This window comes from Dipodomys merriami, unplaced genomic scaffold (assembly GCF_024711535.1).
Source record: "Dipodomys merriami isolate MVZ:Mamm:240054 unplaced genomic scaffold, mDipMer1.0.p SCAF_72, whole genome shotgun sequence".
In the NCBI taxonomy this organism is placed as follows: domain Eukaryota; kingdom Metazoa; phylum Chordata; class Mammalia; order Rodentia; family Heteromyidae; genus Dipodomys; species Dipodomys merriami.
Window position 1 is genome coordinate 4,600,159 of NW_027206313.1, and position 15,543 is coordinate 4,615,701.

The window sequence follows — 15,543 nt, forward strand, 5'->3', positions numbered from 1 at the left end:
TAGCTTGAAAATTTATTTGGTTTGTCATTGTTCAGAGTCTATGAGACCTTACGGTCATCTTTTGGAATATTAAGAATATCAGATCTCTAGTTGTAATTTTTAGAGTATGTAAGAAACTTAGTTTCAAATAATATACATAGACCTTAGCACAGGTCCAGTAACTCTCTGGAAATTATTTTTTTCACTATATGTCATATTTTTCAGATGTCTTTTAGAACAAAACTGAGTGCACAAATAAAATACACAATGACTTAGTATTTCTAATATGCTTACTGGGTAGATGGAAATCTGATTGGTTAATACATTGAATATCAACTGTATTTGGTAATTATGATTGAAAGAGTCAAATATATATTGAAAGATAGTTGTGTAACTAGTTTCTCATGAATTAACTCTATTTAGAAAATGTATTTACTTTAAAAGACCTACAAAAGTTCTGTTACCTTTGTAAGATGGGTTATCTCTGTATTCAAAGTCCTATGAAGTAACTTCTTTAGTAGGCATCTTTTGAGTGAACTGTTACTTATCTCTCACATGCTCACCTATGAGCTGTTTCCCCAAAGTGTTCCCTTGAATTTTGATAGTGAAACTAGAGTCTGGTGCCCCCACCCTCTCTTACTCTAAAATAAGAGCTATACTAAGTGTCTTTTCAAAATTGTAATGTGAGAGGAAATTTCTTTAGAATAAGAGAATAGATAACAATCCTAAAAACACCTGAATTTTCAAGTTTTTTGAAATGTTGAGTCTGAGAGCATCTGACATTTTTATATAATTTTCCTTAAAAGAAAGGATCCTGATGAACACTGATATTTCAGAAATACCTGTCTTCTAGTTCAAATGAATTCTAAAAATATCATCTAAATATAATTCTTTAGAATATGGCTTGCTTTGTTGACTAATTTAGGTTTCAAACACTGTAATGATACATTATTTGTAATAAATCTTTGTTCCTCCCTTGTATAAACACAACTGCTTGTAAATGAAAGCAGCTTTACTGCCATGGCATTTCTCTCAAATCGCTGTGTTAAGTAGGGTGGCTTTGTGAGGACAGCAGCACTACCACCGCTTAACCACGTATGACATTTTTTCTGACTTGGGAGCTATTGGCCTCTACTCAAAAGGTTAGGGAATTTGGGAAACCTGGGAACAAGTACATAAAGGAAGATACTACTTCCTTTTGCTCTGGTTCTGATCATCCAGGTCAAATGGAATTGGAAACATTTCCACAATGTAAAGCTTATCTAACCAAGTCAGTTATGACAATCTTCCTTGACCAGCTGGAATAAACTAGGTACTGTGCGTGTGAAGTATATATAGTAACTGTTGTTGGAACTTGAAATACTTTGGTTTTTAGATTATGAACTATGAAACCTGAAGTAAAGGCATACAGGTTAGAGGAGACTGGAATTTGAGATGATGTCACTTATCCCTTCAGCTACCCAGGGCTAGTAAATAAAAAAAGAAAAGGAGGGCTGGGAAGGTGGCTCAGTGGTAGAGTGCTTGCCTTGAATGCATGAGGCCATGGGTTCGATTCCTCAGCACCACATAAGCAGAAAAAGCTGGAAGTGGTGCTGTGGCTCAAGTGGTAGAGCACTAGCCTTCAGTTGAAGAGCTGAGGGACAGCACCCAGGCCCTACAACCGACGAGAGAGAGAGAGAGAGAGAGAGAGAGAGAGAGAGAGAGAGAGAGAGAGAGAGAGAGAGAGAGAGGATTCAGTGAACTTCTGTCAACTGTATGCAAAGCTCTCTGGTAGTTAAAGGTGGTGTAAAACGCTTTGAGAGTGGCGGAAAGAGGGGAAGAGTAGGTATTACTATATTCCTTTCCTTAGATCATTTCCAGAAATATTCAAAGCAGTTTTGTATGTCTTCATCTGTAGATGCAAAACCAAATCTAGTGTTTATTTCTAAGGGCATATTCCACATAGAATACTAATAACTTCATTTCCAAAACTCAAGAATTAACTCAAATATGTTAACTGATTTTCTCCTTTGAGAGGGAGGGAAGGGTACTCTTCTGTTTTGTATGATGTAGTATTTCAGGTAACTAGAACAGTACCTGCATACTATGAACTCAGTTAAAACTTTTAATTTCAGTTTTTCAAAATTTATGAGGTTCTTATAAATAAATAGTATTGCTAAATCTAATAGTTTGGATGCTCATGCCATATATAGAAATATATATCTGTATCTATATATAAGTTTTTCTGATAAAGGGATTTGATAAAGGTTAAAGAAAATCAAAGATAATTCTTGATGAATTCTGGGAAGATAAGGCTTCAACTGAATTTTTTTTCTATGGGAATCATAGGAAAAATAATAGATGTAAGTAGAATTTAACCTTAGAATTGTTGAGATTACGGTGCCAAACGGTGCAGCTAAAAGTGCCAAACGGTGCCGCTAAAAGATTGGGTGACTTGTTAGGCTTCTATAGAAGTGTGAGAGTGGAGGCCATGATTACAAATGATGCTCGTCGTAATGATGGTGGCCACTCTGTGTAGATGTCTCATCGAATCCAGGCACTCACTACAGATTGTACTGATTTCACTTCATACTCTCAGAAACCATGTTAATTAGATGCTGCTATTTTCCATTTTTTAGTTAAAGACCCCAAGGTTTACTTTAGCAATATAAGGTATCTTATATATCTTGTTTGTCTATTTATTGTGTGTCTTCACACTTTGCTTCCATTAAAACTAAGTTTCATAACAATAGGAACTGTGTCTTATTTTTGGCTGTAGCTGACACAGAATAGGTGATCCAAATAATTTGTCAAAAGGAATGCATGCATGCCTGAACGAGTGAAATCCTGTGACAAGAGAAAGAACCTAACAAACTTCTAATGAGTAATATAGTTGGTTTTGAGTGTAGACCCATCGCCCCAGTGATCAGCTTCCATCAAAGAGATGCAGAAGTGTTTTGGAAGATGAGGGCTGAGCAAGCCTCACAGAACTGTATTTTGAAATTCATTGATTACCTTCAAGAAAAGTATTTACGTTTCTTAAGTGCAGACAGAAAATAGATAAGAGAATTGAGGAATAAATGAAAACTTTTGACGGTAGAAGGGAGGAATGAGTCATATACTTTTTCAGGTTTAGTATTAAAGAGGAAAGGAAGAAATAGGATTATGGGTGAATTGACAAAACAAGAGAATTTGGGAAATTTAGTACGTTTGTTATTGTTATTAAGGTTTCCATAGGAAGGAATTTACGATCTATCAATGACACCATAGAGTAAGAGTTAACTTTCAGAATCAGAAGTGATCAAAAATTTCACAAAAGAAAGATACTAGCCTTATTTCAGTTATGAACAACTACTTACTAATAGTTTTGTATTTCTCATATTAATTTTCTAATTTAAGTATTTTATACAGTATATATATATATATAAGTATGTATAATGTATGTTTGTATGATTTGTGAGTATTTTTTTTTCTTTTTGAAACAGGTTGTAAGTTCTACAAATGGCGAGTTAAACACAGACGACCCCACTGCAGGACGTTCTAATGCGCCCATCACTGCTCCCACTGAAGTGGAAGTGATGGATGAGACCAAGTACGTATTGCTTTCGTTCCTTTAGGAACTTTTTCTTCTTTAGCTCTGCATGTTTAAAGTTCATTTGTAGTCACATTCACTTATTCCCCTCCCCCCTCCCCCCGGAAACAGATATAAAAGAAGTAATACACTTAATTATTTTATTTCAAATAGTGCCATTTCAGTAAATACTTTAATAATAGAACCATAATTACAAACTTTGTTCAAATTCTCATTTAAAATTAATAGCATATTTTTAGCTTTTGGCACTTGAGCTTTGTATGAAAGTTGTTACCATACTATGTATATTATTCTTCCTGTAAGTATAAAAATAATTCATTTTATAGGATGTTATGTAATTGGTTATTAGTTTTAAGATACAAATTACATTAATTCTGCTTGGATAATTAGCATGATAAACAATGTGATCATTTCATTGTGTGCTGTTTCTGATGATCTCTCTTTCTTTTTTTCCCTCGTATTTTTTTTTTTTTTTTTATGTGTATAGCTGCCAGAAAGTGTTGAACATGTGGTGAGTTCTCAAGTGTAGGCAGGCAGAAATAGCTCCGTTGGCTATATTTCAAATACTTAGCGGTTAAAAACAAAACAAAAAACAACAAAAAAACAAATGAGCCTCTGACCATAGAAATTATAATTGGTAAAAGCTATGTAAAAATACTTGCTATCATTAATAGTAGCTCGGGAGAGCAAAAGATATTTTTTTGAGGAGCTCTTTTGCCTGCTGCAACTTTTTTGCTTTGAGTGACGTTTTGATTGTATAGATGACATGTCCACTCTGCTTGTGCTTGTGCATTTCTTTTTATTTATTCTAAATAGAAAAAGAGGCAGATTTTCTTTTCTCCTCTTTGTAATTACTATGAAATACTTACAACAGACTCTCTTCCCTATGTTATCACTAAAACTGTATTTTAGTTACTAACCAGTTATCATGGTGGTTCAATATAATGTTGACAAACTTAATGATAAACTCTATGGAGAGAGTATGGATTCTCAAAGTAGCTCCTGACAATTAACAGGTATTATAAAAAACATTGTTTTTATTTGTGAAAATGATACTGACACAGGCTTTCAGTTGTAATTTTCTGTCTCAGTTTCAGGAACATTTTGAGTCAGACTTAGAATAAACAAAGGAAGATGCTTAGATTAGCAAATTTTGAAGCATTTTACTTATCGAATATTATATAATTTCTTTAAAAATGCTTATTCACATTGTATTTATTATTATTATTACTGTTATTATTATGGAGTTGTACAAAGGGGTTACAGTGCTTTTTGGTCAGTGTCACTTGTGTGTTTTGTTTAAATATAAAATAGTTTGTGACTTTGAGGACCACTCCTTAGGACAGTTAAGAAGGCAGGATGGCAGGATGGAAGGTTAGAGTAGTGTGACCCCTGTTAAGCGTAGCTGGTAGAGTCCTGCTGCCACTTACTTGTTACTGTCTTCACGCTTGTTTCCTTCCTATGAAAGAACGTGAATAGTGTTATTTCACTGGTTGTGGAGAAAAGTAAATGTGATAAAGCTCTTGTATAGTGTCTGGTATCTCCAGTTATTTTCTCATTACCAGACCCTAGGGACCTTTCTCATTTGCATTCTTCCAGCAGTGTCCCTCTTGTATTCTTCCTTCCTTCCCACCCTCTTCATAGGAACAGGCTGTTCGTTCTGCACTCACTTCCTTCCAGAGACTTGATTTCATTCAGCTCCATTACTTTTATTTTTTTATTCATTCAGTTGTACTGCTGAGATTTCAGAACTGTTGAGTACTCTTCTCACTCCTAAATAGATTACAGAGTAGCGGGAAAGATTGCAGTTGTACTAGCATAGGGTAGTTTATGATACAAATTACAGAAAAACAATTAGAGCTTGTAAAGAAAGAGATTGCTTCTTGACTTGGAAGGTCAGAGAATATTTTATGGAGGTGGCTTTGAAGAGTAGCATTGTTAGTGATTTATTTGGGATGAGTCAAAGTATGTACTATGGGTTTGGTTATCTTTCTAGACATTAGGGAGACACATCTTTGGGAAGCCGGGAAAGGTACAGAACTTGAGGGATAAAGGGTAAAAAGTACAGCAGTGGAGTTCCCTGGACACTGATGAGAGTGAGCTGTGCAACTCATGGGCAGCGGTGGAAGAGAGGAAGGGAACAGCCACTGTATGAAAGGAAATGTACTTATTACCTGTCTCACGTAAGTACCGTCCCTCTGTACATCACTTTTATAATAACAGCAAAGTAAATAATTTTTAAAAAGAAGAATGAGAAAGAAGAAAGTGACAGAAAAACTATTCCTGAAGGAGGTATTTTCCATTGCTTAGAACATGATGTCCAGATTTCTCTTTTTTAACTTGTTATTATAAAGGTGATGTACAGAGGGGTTGTAGTTTAATAAGTCAGGTAATAAGAACAGTTTTTTGGGGGGGGACAGTGTCACCTCTTCCCTCACTCTCTTCCAGTTTTTCCCTCCCATCCTTACCTACAAGTTACATAGTTTATTTTCAACGTAGTGTCCAGCGAGTACCATTACTGCATTCATTCTTCTTTTGTCCCTCTATTTCTTTGCCCCTCACAACCCTCCCCAAAACAGTTCAAATAAGACCCCCCAAAGAGAACAACAACAAAAAAAGCGCCTTCTTGTTTCCATTTCCTGGGGTTCGTTTTGGTCACGGCTGTACATGCCCAGAGGCGAGGCCTTGCACTGTGTGTCCTCTAGATTCCCAGTATGTCAGAAAAGGCCCCTCGTAATGGTCACAGTCTGGCCAGCACCCCTGCCACCCCCATCTTTCTCACTGTCTCACCTTCTGTTCCATTGACTGGTTTGGCTTTTCTCTGTTAAAGCTATTTATGTGTTTCCTACATGATGAAACTTTCTGAATTTGTTGAAAACAAGGTTTTTTCCATCCTCAGACCCCTCCCCAGTGGTTAAAATAGCAAGCCTCAACAAATTATTACTAGTTAATTAAATAAGTATTTAATGGACTGTCATGTGACCATTTAAAAGACGTGAAATGGAAAACATGTTAGGAGAAAGAAGCTAAACACAGAGGCGCCTCACATTAGATGATTCCATTTGAATGAACGCTCCAGAATAGGAAGCATGTAGGACCAGAAAGTAGGCTAGCGGTTTGTAAGGCAGGAAACTGGGGGAGGACAACTGCTTATCGTAATGTGGGTTTTTTTTAAAATGGGAAGCTAAACACCTTTCCCTTTGGTGATGAGGATGGCTGGCCAGCCTGTGAATATGTATCACTGTAGTGTACACTTTAAAAGGGTCAAGTTGGAACATTTTCCTCAAGGTAGGTTATAGGAATCCTCAGAACTTTACTAGCTTTCCACTAAAACTCTTTAAACACATAGTTTTTACTTTTCCTTCAACGAGGTTGATTTTAAACATTTGTCCAGATTCATGAATACATTCCTCATGTCCTCTAGTTTTTGTCTAAGGTCAGCAGCATTTCCTTTTTTAGATTGTGTTAGATGATTCTGTTAGAAACCTGCCTAGAATTATTTCAGATTTTTTTTTCTATCTAATTAAACAGCAAGTGTAGCTGTAGATTAAGTTGTAGAATGCCAGTCTTGAGCAAAAACCTATGGACAGCACCTAGGCCCTGAGTTCAAACTCTAGTAATGGCAAAAAGAAAAAGAAAAAAAAGGAAGGAAGTGATTTGTAATTGCCTAAGAAAGCAGACTTCTTAAAAGCCAGCAAACAGTGCAATCAGATAGAAACATTTATTTGAAGCATCATAGTGAGCAGAAAATTGACTCCAGGATGTAACTTGTTTTCTTCTGTAATTAGATATAATTGTTTTGTATCAGTATTCTTGAATGATTAAGAAACTTGTTGCTTAAAAGTATGTTAAGGTGACAGTTCATTCCTTTATTGAGTTACTAGTATTCTGGACTTTGATAGTCTTTAGAATTATAAAAATGAACAAAATGTTATTTTTCAGGAGATGATTTTTACTGAGAATAACAAAAGTAAAGCGATAGTAGTAAAGGCTATAGAACTTTCTCTAAAATTTTTTTATTGTAAAGGTGATATACAGAGGGGTTACAGTTTCATAAGTCAGGTAATGAGTACATTTCTTTTTGGATAGTGTCACCTCTTTCTTTGTTTTCTCCCGGATTTTTCCCTCCCAACCCCCACAAACTGTATAGTTCATTTCCAACACAGCGTCTAGTGAGTATCACTGCTGTATTGGTTCACCCTTTATCCCACCATTTCTGTGCTCCCCCTTCCCTCCCCAAATCAGATAAACTTACATACAAGGTACAGAAATAAAAAATAGTGACAAAATATCTAACTTATTTTAATGAACCTAGAATCTCATACATGTCCGGAAAGTGATCCGCCACTGAGCTATACCCCAGCCTCTATAGATGATTTGGGTAGGATAAATGGATTTTAGGTATACCCAAGATCATAGGTGAAGAGAAGAGTCTGAAAGACCATGTAGTATGTGCTAGTTGCATTCTTCTCCCTATAAAGGTAAAACTGAGAAGTTGAGTGAAGAACATAGTAAGGAGCCATGTGACTAATGCCTTAGCCAGTAGAGAATTGTCCATGAGACCATTATCATAAACTGCCCATTCTAATGGGCAGTTTAGCTGGTAGATTTGGAGAGAGGAGAGACTTCACTGCAAATTCCAGCTACTCTTTTTTCAAAATGTTTTACTTGTTTTGAGACAAGGTCTTGGTCTGTAACTCATCTCACCTCAAATTCACAATCCCCTTGTGTCAGCCTCTTGAGTGCTGGGATTAGAAGCATACTTCACCACACCCAGCTGGAAATTCTGTTCAAAGATTCAACAGTTGTTTGGGCAAGACAAAAATTTCTGAACTAAGGCAGCATGAGAAAAGGAGGGGAAAAGATCTTGTGAGTCATTTTAGACTGAGACTAGTTGCCTGTGGACAGAAGAGAGGGAGAAGCTGGGATAAGATGAGTCTTGTAGGTCCCTGCTTGCAATCGTTAGGTGGATGGATGGTCTGCCCCTGATATGAACCCTTCCTGCCTAACTGAATACCTCTCCCTGTTTAAAATCAAGATACTGCAAGATGAAATTGCATGTTTGGTATTAATTTTAAGGGAAGAAGGGTCTTTGTCAAAGAGTTAAAAGATTAGATGCCATTAAAAGATAATTTGTCTTAGCTTACTTAGGTAAGGAGAGGTTGGCTGGCTTTTTCTTTCTTTTCTGTTTCTTTGTCTCTAGTTTCCCTCCCTTCCCCCCTACCCCCCATCTTTGAACTCAGGACCTTGTGTTTACTAGCTAGGCAGGCTGTTTTTCTTTTTCTTTTTTTCTTTTAATTACAATCTTGTTTTTGCTTGGAGCAACTGAGACCATGATCTTCCTGATTGGAAGTAGAAACAGGAGCAGTCATCCAGCAGCTATACTAAAGAGCAGTGCTTTCTGACCTGACCTTAAAGTTCAGACTTTGTTAAGAAGGCTGTCCAAAACACCTATGTGAGATACGCACAGAAACTTTTACTTCATGAAGGTCACTAAAGCTTGTGCCCCAGAGCCAAAACATTCATTTATTCAGTAGCTATTAATTAAATGAGTACCAACTTTATGCTACCTTGTTGGGATGTATCTGCGAGCAAACCCTTACTTATAAAGCTTAAATTCTAATGTGAAGGAACAGGAATTTCAGAGTGTAATAAAGGAGTAAAAGCTGGGCCACGTGGCTCCAGTTGTGGTACACGCGCTTATTAATGCTAACAAAGCCGTCAACTGTAGTGATTTAGGTCTGGGATGGAGACAGTTGAGCAGAGACTTAATTCTTAATCATTAAGGGTATAACTCTTATTGGAAATGACTATCAAGTTGTAAGGATATATTTTGGTAACATTTCTGAATTTGAATGCATTCACATTTGATGAGGCAATGCTGCCATCTGGTGGTGGTTTCTTTAGTAGCAGTCTAGCTTTGCTTTTGCAAGTCTAAGGCTGTTTTTAGTTAGTGGGAATTTATGTCTTTTTTTTGTTGTTGTTCTTTGGTAGGTTGTTGTTGAACTTAAAGGGGTTCTACAACTAGAATTCACCTTAAGATCTTTAATCTTAATGACTGGCATGGATTTCTGTATTTGATCATACTTAGGTTGATAAAAGGTTACTTAGGTTCTGACTTTCAGAACTGAAAGCAATAAATAAAGCATGTGAATAGCTAATACAAGTGTGGAAAACTGGGACTTGAACATGTTCACAAAAACGCGTATGACATTAAGTTTCTCATTCTAAAAGGCATATGTAACTTAAAATAGTATCTTAGAAAAAGCTTAAAAGAATAAACCAAGGAATTCAAAACAACTATTTAGAAACAGTTAACACCATTCAAAGGACTTTATACTAATTAATTTCCACTTTCATGTGATGAGATTCTTAAAGTTAATATTTAAATTTTGGTCTGTTCATTTTGAATGCCAGGTTTTGATTACTTGCTTTCTTACCCTGTGGATATTTTCCAACTTTTTTTCCTAAGTCTTTGAAAGATTTAGTTTAGATGAGTGATTTTCATTTCTTAAAAAGCATTTTTGACTTGAATTATGTTTTCCTTTGCCACTCCAGAAAATTTATGCAACGGATTTGAAATAGATTTGATAGCTGCCATTATAAGTTTTTGCTTATGTTTTTCTAAGCATAGGAAAGATCGCTTACACTGTGGGCCTTGCTTTCCTGTGTCAGCACTTCTCTTAGTCCCTGACTGAGTCATTTCATGTTTCCTGGTAGTCTCCCCAGAGAGGTGAGGTAAAGTTTGTAAAGATTCATAATTGTACCTAGTCCTGGTTGAATCTTTAGCAGCTGACACAATTCTTACTGGCATCTCATTGACTGTCATTTTGTGCTGTTTGGATGGGGCTGTGTAATGTGGATCTCTGCATAAACCACAATAAATGATGTGGAATTATTTTTATTAAAGATAATTCAGGCAGAGAGATTGATAACAACTAGATAGTGTAGAATAGGTCTCTTAAAATTAGAGGGTAAGGGCTGGGAAAGTGGCTCAGTGGTAGAGCGCTTGCCTTGCATGCATGAGGCTCTGGGTTCGATTCCTCAGCACCACATAAGCAGAAAAAGCTGGAAGTGGCGCTGTGGCTCAGGTGGTGGGTGCTAGTCTTGAGCTGAAAAGCTGAGGGATAGTGCCCAGGCCCAGAGTTCAGGCTCCATGACTGGCCAAAAAAACAACAAATAGAAAACCACAGGGTAATTATTACAATTAGCTTGCAGATGTTGGTAATACTCCTTAATGAATGAGAGTTAGTAAGAATTGGAAGAACATTTTGCTTTTTATTACAAAATATGCACACCAATATGGAAACCTCAAGCTTACCTAATCATGTTTGCCTGTACCAAAAGTAAAACTCAAGACTAGAGCATGGATCAAGTGGTACAGCACTTGTCTTCAAATACAGGACTCTGAGGTGAAGTTCTAGTACCACCAAGAGAAAAAAGTAAACATAAAAGGAATTAATTGTTTAAATCTCTTTGGGTGGGTGCTATCGAGTCATACTCATTTCCTTTTCAGTTCCTATTAGCCTCCACATCATTGTACAGTCTGGCAGGAAGAAGGTGTACTGTGAGAACCTGCTTCTCTCCAGTCTTCACTTAGGAATACAACAAATCAGAACTACGTTGCTCTGAGTGTATAGTCTGAACTATGAAATCACCTTGATTATGCTGTTTGAAGTCCTCAATATATTTTCACTTAATACACAGTAAGGTTGACATTCTTTTAGCTCTGTCAGTTTTGGCATTATAGGTAACACTTCTCTTTTCCAGTTGATAATATGGCAGGAAATATAGAGTGTATTTCCTAGTTCTTTTTATCTCTGGAATCCAAACTGACACTTGATGACCCTGAAATCCCTACCCTTGGGGTCCTTATTGCCTTTGTCACGGTAGCTTCAGCAGTCTTGTATGAAGAGAACGGGGAGGCTGCCTAAGAGGACTGTAGAAGAGCACGCCCCTGTCAGCTTACTGAGCATGCTAAATAACGTGCTGGGTTGGTGAAAATGCAGAGTGCCAGAGGGTCTCCCCTCCTGGAGCAAAGCCATTTGAATTTGCTGGCTCCTGTGTGCTACATTTCCTAGGACATCTTGCTACAACTAAAAGGCATGTTGATTAGACATAATAGTAACAACTCTGCCATCGTTTCACTAATATACATGCTTCACTGGTGTATTTACTTTTTTTTGCACTAGCCTGTTGCTTCTTATAACCCTTTATAGTTAATATAATCAATTCAACCATTGTTGAATGTGTTTGTATAACAAAGCACTGTTTCCTGTCTTTCCAGGTGCTGCTGTTTTTTCAAACGAAGGAAAAGGAAAACCATCCAACGTCACAAGTGACTGTGGCCACAGACAGGTCCGGGGAAGTTACTTGCACGTTCATCTGCTGTCTTGTGATTGAAGTCATCTCTGTAGTGACCCCACATATTTTCAAGGACTCACTCCTAGAAACAAAAAGTCATACTTTCCTACTTCATTTTGTGGTTGTCTTACATTCATATTTTTTTTTCTACTTTCACTTTTATGGAAGCTTTAAAGTTTGATCAAAACCTGAGCGCTTTGTCCATCAGTGAATGGAGTGGACCAGTGAGGTGATGTTGCTGAGTACGTTTCCACAGTGTGTTTTCCAGAAGCTCTTCTGCTTAGGAAAGCAGTATGGTATCTTACATGTTAAGCAGTTAGATACCTAATTTGTTTTTTTAAGATACTTTGTGTAAAAGCATACTCAAATGGAAATTTCCTTCTCAATGGACAGGGCAGCAGCAGAGAAAACCAGAATTGGCTGACCATTTTAAAAATAATTCCTTGAGAAGTTCATGTTTTGTGTCATCTGCATTGATTTCAGCATTTCTGACGGTACTGTCATTCATGAGTCCTGTTAGCATTCACTCTGTGAATTGTGGTACAGTCACTACCCAGAGGTACTGAGCAAAGCACTGGGTGGGTCAGCAGATGGTGGTGATGACGTGAGTCACAAAGAAGGGTGGGAAGTTCCAGCTCTGGCTTTTGTCGCCGTACTATGTGAAGTACTGTGTTGCAAAAGTGGCAAAAGCACTTGTTTTTTTAAAAGTCCAAATATTTGTATAATATAACTTTATGCTTCCAGATACTAGTGTATGTTAGCTGTCAAGGAATGAATATTTTGAGAAGTTGGAATTTTTAAAAACACACTAAGAAAAAGAAATAAATGTGAACTTGGTTGTGATAAGTAAGGCTGAAGCGTGAGGTCCCTGAACGCTACTGCTGAATGATAGATCCTCCCCTGAGCAGAAAACCCAGCTGCTCTGCAGGGGTGTCTGTTCATTGTTTTGCTCTTTGGTTAAAAAACAAAACAAAAACACTTCCCAGCAATAAAAACTGGTCACTCACTCGACTGCCCTCTGTGTTTTAGGCCCTGGTTTTAACTTTGCTAGGCTTTGGGAATTTTCCCACTTGCAGCAAGATTTCGATGATTGAAAAATGTTAGGAGAGGATGGGTCAGGTGCTTTGTCTCCCTGGTCTTTTGAAGTGCCTGCAGTGTGTGAGTAGAATAACAGGTGTGTGGAAGAGGAAGCCCTTTCCACGTTTCTTTTAGTGTGCTTTGTTTTAAGCCATAAAGATGAAAGTCTTGTCACATTTGACTCAAAGGGTTAAAACAAGAAGACTGGCTGGAAAGAATTATGTTGGTTAGTTCTCCTATTTACCGTTCATTCGTGAGACTTAGTCCAATCCCATGCAGTCTCCTCTTTGTCTTTAAGTATGTGCCTCCAGTGTGCTTATTTATTTTTTATTGTTTCAAGGTAACATTTAAAATGTGCATCAATGTAAACAAATCCACATTTTACTTCATTATTGCATTTACAGGTATTTAATTGTACTTTGTAATTTATTTTTCTTATTAGCCAAAAGCTCAATGTGTTGTTTTTGATTTATTAAGCATCGTATGATACCACAAATCAGGACGTTGTTTGTCACTGTTGCTCTGAGTCCTAGGATTGATCTTTTCTTGATTTTGAAGACCTATTATGCCCAGCTTGGAAGACATTGGCTGTCTCATTTGGTCAACAGTTCCATTCTATCTGTTTGTATAGATATTTGTTATAATGTCTTAAATTACAGAAGTTACATACTGAGCTTTTATTTTTGTTTGCTTTGAGCAAGATAGATGGATGTTTGGCCATTATAATGTGAAACCACTTCTTTCTTTACAGTATTTGACCAAATTTGTGTGTCTATGATATTTGTAAAATACATGGGCTATCTGTATTTCTTATCATAAGCCTCTATTTAGTTTTATTCTCAGTAGGGTTTTTTGGACTGTACAGTGTTTATATGATCTGAATTCCTTATACATAAGAAGGTGTGTATATTAATCCAATTATGGACTTAAATATTTTAAAAGTATAAATACCCTTATTTGCTGCAAAGACCAGTGTGTAGACATTTGCTTTTTAGCAATACTTTTTTTAAGTGCTCCATTTTAATGCCAAGGACGGAGTCTTCCGGCAGCACGGACGGCCCGTGGTAGGCAGTGCAGGTGTGTGTGGGCTACGCCAACAATGTTTTGCATTTTTATGCTTTTCTGTCAACACTAATGAAGTCAACATTGCCTGAACGTCTGAATAATGAAACACATCCCTGTTTAAAAAAGTATGTAACTGAAAAAGAAATAAAAAATAAAGGTAGTTTTTTTACACTTGCCTTTTCCCCTTTACTCGAAGCACGGACAGCATCACTCATCCAAGCAGGAGTTTTAGAAATGCACCATTTCGTCTGTGAGCTGTGAGCAGGAGAGCGAAAGGACCGTGCTTTGGTTCCGTTAGAACATAGCTGTGAGGGGCACACGACCCAGAAGATCAAACTGATTTTTTTGGTTTATGTTTTTCTGAATTAATTAACTGGACAACTAGAGCTGTATGCCAATACACTGAAGGAAACAATTCCTCTTAGAGAGCAAAATCATGTATTATGCTCATAGAAGTTGAGCAGTGTGAGTCCCGTTTTAGGTGAGCAGATTTAAAATGGTTGCAGGTGGGAAGTGCGAATGGTGACCGCTGGCCTTGCGCCGCCGGTGCTTGGCCCGGTGCGTGCGCTCGCGGCGCTTGGTTAGGTAAAGTAGCGCTCACCTAGCCTGGGCAGGCTGTTGTCAATAAGCCCCACTGACCAGCAGGAGAACTAACATATAACACATCATCTTTAGACGGCTCTACCTAGAAAAACCTGATGTAAGACGGGTTCCCATCTCAATGGTTACGTATTGGTATTACTAAGAACCTTTAGAACTTCCAGTGATTGAACCTTAACCTGGCTTAAGCAATAGGAGCTTACACTTTCTCGTTTAATTACAGTCCAGTCCTACAACACTTCGGACATGGTTAATCCCAGTACTAAGACTGGACTGGTCTTTATTTCCCTTGGCTTGCTACCCCAACCCCAGGCCCCCCCACACCCCCTTTTCCACGTTTGGTGGTAGTACTGGGGTTTGAACTCTAGAGTTTCCTGTCTACTAAGCAGGTGCTCTTATCACCTGAGAACTCCATTTTGCTTTAGCTTGCAATCCCCACCCCAATAAGCTTTGGTGTTTATACCTGGACTGGGTTGGGCCACACTATGCTCTTCCTGTTTACACTGGGAAAGGAGTGGGGTTAGAGGCACACGCCATCATACCCAAACTGGTTGTTGTTATCTTACTAATTTGTCTGGGTTTATCCCAAACTGTAAGTCTGAGGAGCTGAGATCACAAGGTGTGAGTCATCACGAGGCAGTGGCTTACTTTCCATCCTGCTGTTTCTCTCTTTCCGTGTGTGATGGTGAAGTGGCCACCCGGTAACCTGCGATTTTACTCTGCTGCCTTAGTAACTACAGTAAGATCTTAAGGTCTGCTTTTCTCAATGGTTTCAACAAGCACTGATTACTGACGTTCCTGCAATGGATTGTGTGTCTACCCCAAACCAGTTACTATGGACAAGGTAATGCAGTTTTCCCAGTGGGTGAGCCTGGGCCGTGGGCTCA

General features: G+C 37.7%; 1 protein-coding gene across 10 annotated transcripts in view; it reads left to right on the top strand.

Annotated features, from left to right (window-relative positions):
* LOC138818204 (casein kinase I) overlaps nt 1–14,227 on the top strand; it is a 90,825-nt gene extending 76,598 nt beyond the window's left edge. For 6 of the 10 annotated variants that reach the window (XM_070009180.1, XM_070009183.1, XM_070009182.1 and 3 more), the window contains 3 exons: nt 3,444–3,550; nt 4,038–4,061; nt 11,838–14,227. In XM_070009180.1, coding sequence (XP_069865281.1) covers nt 3,444–3,550; nt 4,038–4,061; nt 11,838–11,892 — 186 coding nt within the window. In that variant the 3' untranslated portion in view covers nt 11,893–14,227. The remainder of the gene's footprint in view (nt 1–3,443; nt 3,551–4,037; nt 4,062–11,837) is intronic. The other 4 variants (XM_070009184.1, XM_070009185.1, XM_070009188.1 and 1 more) reach the window with 1 other exon arrangement.
* The last annotated feature ends 1,316 nt before the right edge of the window (nt 14,228–15,543 follow it).